Raw genomic sequence first — 4,140 nt, forward strand, 5'->3', positions numbered from 1 at the left:
AAACCATTGCCTTGATGCCTGTTTGAGACCATAAAAACTCTTGTTTAATTTGCATACAATGTTCTCCCCCTTGCTATGAAAACCAGGTGGTAGACACATATAGACATCTTCAACCAAATCACCATGCAAGAAAGCATTATTAACATCCATTTGGTGAAGAAACCACCCTTTCATAGTAGCCGAAGAAAGCATAATCCTGATTGATATAGAATTAGCCACAGGGGAAAAAGTTTCAGAATAGTCCAAGCAAAACTTTTTTGTGAAACCTTTAGCAACTAACCAAGCCTTATACCTTTTAATGGAGCCATCAAGTAGATATTTAACTCTATAAGCCCATTTACAACCAATAGGGTACTTACCAAGAGGTAAAGGAACCGAACTCCAAGTATTATTAACCTCTAAGGCCTTTATTTCCTTATTCATAGTAGCCCTCAATTCAGGATATTTAAATTGCCTAGTGAAAAGAGGCAAGTTCTAAAGGAGTGGAATTGACTGCCATGACAAAGGTATGAAAGGTAGGGCCAAGGTGAGAATAGTCCAAATAAGCTAAGAGATCATATGACATACCAGAATTAGGCTTAGTGCTAACAGACTTGCAAGAATATTGAGAGAGATAAGAGGGAGGTTTATGAGATCTAGTGAACCTTCTAAGAGTAGGGGTAGAAGCAGAAGGTAAGGAAAAAGGTGATACAGCAGGGATGATAGGGTCAGTAGGCAAGGAAAAAGGTGCAAATTGGGAAATTGAAGAAGGTAAAAGGTCAGTAGTGGCTGTAGGAGGAAGAAGGGTAGGAATAGGGTCTGCAGCAGAATTTGCAATAGGAAGAACATCAATTTCCACAACAGATTTGGAAGTATTGTCAACAACAGGTGTGAAGTTAGGATCAACAGATAAATGTGGTGTAGAAGTAGAAAAGGAAGGAGGGGTTGCAATGTCAATTGAGTGGGAAGAAGAATTTGAAGTGCAATGAGGAAAAACTAAGTCATCTAGATAAGAATTGGAAGGTTGAGAAGAAAGTGCATAAGGAAAGATATGTTCATAGAAAATGATATTTCTAGAGATATGAACAGAATTGGAGGTAAGGTCCAAAACTTTGTAGCCCTTGATGCCATGGGGATAGCCTAAGAACACACACTTCCTAGCCCTAGGTACAAACTTGTCCCTATTATGAGCTAAAGTGGAAATGAAACACAAACAACCAAAACATTTGAGATGATTATATGATAGTGGAGAATTAAAAAGAAGTTCATAAGGACTTTTGTTACCTAAGGACCTATAAGGAAGCCTACTAATCAAGTAAATAGTAGTTAAAATGCAATCTTCCCGAAAACATAAAGGAATCTATGATTGAAACCTTAAAGCCCTTGCAAAATTGAGAATATATTGATGCTTCCTCTCAACAACAACATATTGTTGAGGAGTATCAACACAAGTCAATTGATGCAAGATGCCATGAGATTGAAAGAAATCCTTAAGGTAAAACTCAGTACCATTATCACTTCTAATAGTTTTAATTTTGCAATTGAACTGAGTATTCAACATAGAAGCAAACTATGGAAGATAAAATTGTGTTTCAGACTTATGTTTAAGTAGATATACCCAAGTACATCTAGTAAAATCATCCACAATTGTTACAAAGAACCTAAAACCATCAATAGTACTAGTAGAAAATGGACCCCAAAGATCACAATGAATCAAATCAAAAGGTTTATTGGATATATGAATACTAGAAGTAAAAGGAGGTTTCTTCTGTTTTTAAAAATAACAAATGTCACAACAAGAAGCAGTTTTATTAATATCAACGTCATGTACAAATTGCTTCAACAATTGAAGTTTGGAATGAGAAGGGTGTCCTAATCTACTAAGCCATAAGGAAGATGAAGAAACAAAAGTAACAGTAGCAGCAAGAGTAGACGCAGAAGATCTACAACCTAAATCTTGCAGCGAAAATAAGCCATTGTGTGCTTTACCCAGACTAATCGTGCTCCATTGAGTAAGGTCTTGAATAAAACAACAATCACTAAGAAAAATGGGGCAACAACAAAGTGATTTAGTGAGTTTGCTAACTAAAATCAAATTGAATATAAAAGATGGCACACACAGAACATCAATGATAATTAATATAGAAGAAATATGCATTGTGCCTATATGTGTGACTAAAGCTTGTTCCCCATTTGGAAAATAGACAAAAGTATGGACAATTGAAGTGATTGTAGTCAATTGAGCAACAAAATGAACCATCTATTGCTCCAGTGTCAATGATCCAAGTTTAGACTTGTAAGCATGCCTATCAACAACTTGAGCAGCAAAAATAGAATGAGAAAAGTTAGGTGGAATCCAATAAGGATTACCTAAGAAGTTTGATGAAGAAGAAGGAGAAGATGATGTGGAAGGTAAAGGTTGTTAAATGGTAGGATAAGATGCCATAACAGAAGCAGCTTGGTGAGCAGTCTGAGCATTATTGCCTGATCCAGAAGTCATATAAGTCTTTAGAAAATTTAGAAATTGCTCACATTGAGCCTATGATAGTGGAACCTGTGGGCTAGCTTGCACATAAGAACCTCCACCAAAGTGACCAACATGGTTTTGTGAAATAATATCTGATTGAATACAAGCACCAGAAGGTTGAACACCAACACTTTGCAAGACTCCACTAGGCAGAAAACCAGAATGCACATTTGAATGCACATTTGGGGAAATGATATCCAATCCACAATTCCCTGAGGTCTGCATTAAAGCAATCTGATTTGCCATAGCCTTGTTGCCTCCTTTTGGTTTGTAACCAGGAGGATGGCCATGGAGTTTATAGCATTTATCTGTTATATATGTCCAGTGAGACCACAATAAGTGCACATAGGCCTATCTTTCTTGCCATTACCCCCTTTACCACCATTTTTCAGTCCTTGATGACCAAGAAAACCTTTGCTATTATTCACATACATAGCAACAACATCACCTGATTGAATCATGTTAAAACCTTGACCAATAGTCCTTCTTTTCTCTTCTTGCAAAATCAGAGAACACACTTTGCTAAGAGAAGGTAAAGGTTCAATTAACAAAATTTGACTTATAATATGGCCATAACTATCATTCAGTCCCATCAAAAACCTAAAAACATGCTCCTTATGTTGAGCATCAAGTTGAGAAGACTTAGAACCACAAGTACAAGCACAAGTATAGACTGTGAAAGGCTGGTAATTAGCATATTCATTCCACAAAGTCTTAAATTTTGTGAAATAAGAACTCACCGATAGTGATCCTTGTGCAAGATGTGAAATCTCCTTCCCAAGCTCAAATAACCTTGGAGTGTTACCCTGAGACAACCTATCCTTAAGATCAATCCACAGATCCCTGGCATTGTTGATGTACATAACACTAGCCTTCAAATCCAAACTGAGTGAATTAGTTAACCAAGAAAGCACCGTAGTGTTGCATCTGCTCTAAGAATTGTACAATGGAGAAGATGAATCAGGCTCAACAATTGATCCATCCACAAAAGCTAAACTTGTTTCTTGAACTCAAGGCCAAAAACACAGATCGTGCCCAACTCATGTAGTTTTCTGGACTAGTGAGAGGTTGCGAAGTAAGCATAAGACCAGGATTTTCATTCGCTAGAAGAAAGAAGGGATTATTTGCAAATTCATCTGCCATTGTTGAACTTGAAGAAGGCACTGAGTGCACAGTTTGAGACTAAGTATTAGTTGTGGAATCGGAAGCCATGAATGAGAAAACGAAACATTAAACTCTGTTTGGGAACTGAGAAAATGAAAGAAAATCTCAGAAAACTTGCTCTAATACCATGTAAAACAGAGTTAAAGAGAGAGAAAAGGAATTGAAGAAATTGAAAAATTGTTATTCAGAATGAATGAAAAGTGGTTACAAAATAATTGGCAACTACTGTTTATATACACAGAACAAGGACTAACATTTTCCCGCCTAAAATAAATAAATAACAGATTTACAATACAACAAATCACATTTTGACACTTGGCTTCTCCATTACTTGACCACTGTTCCCAACTTCCCTTTTCTTCTTTCTCTGACACGTGGACTCCCTTTGATCCTTTCCTACTATTTTCTTCTTTACTTTGCTCATCCCACTGTACTTTCCTTCTTCAATTTTAACAGTTTATATGTGAGTG

At 36.6% G+C, this 4,140-nt stretch overlaps 1 protein-coding gene across 1 annotated transcript; it reads right to left on the minus strand.

Annotated features, from left to right (window-relative positions):
• Nucleotides 1-454: 454 nt before the first annotated feature.
• Nucleotides 455-3,649, minus strand: LOC142609131 (uncharacterized). Its single transcript, XM_075780756.1, has 6 exons — nucleotides 3,533-3,649; nucleotides 2,877-3,438; nucleotides 2,560-2,814; nucleotides 2,423-2,463; nucleotides 1,353-1,525; nucleotides 455-1,160 (listed from the first exon to the last, which is right to left on the minus strand). Exons 1-6 carry the CDS (start codon nucleotides 3,647-3,649, stop codon nucleotides 455-457), a joined length of 1,854 nt encoding a protein of 617 aa, XP_075636871.1.
• Between the last annotated feature and the right edge of the window lie 491 nt (nucleotides 3,650-4,140).

Source organism: Castanea sativa, chromosome 9, assembly GCF_040712315.1.
Source record: "Castanea sativa cultivar Marrone di Chiusa Pesio chromosome 9, ASM4071231v1".
NCBI classification, from domain to species: Eukaryota; Viridiplantae; Streptophyta; class Magnoliopsida; order Fagales; family Fagaceae; genus Castanea; species Castanea sativa.

Bases quoted from the DNA above. Each gene is read 5' to 3' on its own strand.
- LOC142609131 (XM_075780756.1), bottom strand. From the start codon at position 3,649: ATGGCAGATGAATTTGCAAATAATCCCTTCTTTCTTCTAGCGAATGAA. The intron at 2,815-2,876 runs GTAATGGCAAGA...CATATATAACAG, and splicing joins GAAAAATGGTGGTAAAGGGG to ATAAATGCTATAAACTCCAT. The intron at 1,161-1,352 runs GTTTCAATCATA...AGCTCATAATAG, and splicing joins AATTTTGCAAGGGCTTTAAG to GGACAAGTTTGTACCTAGGG.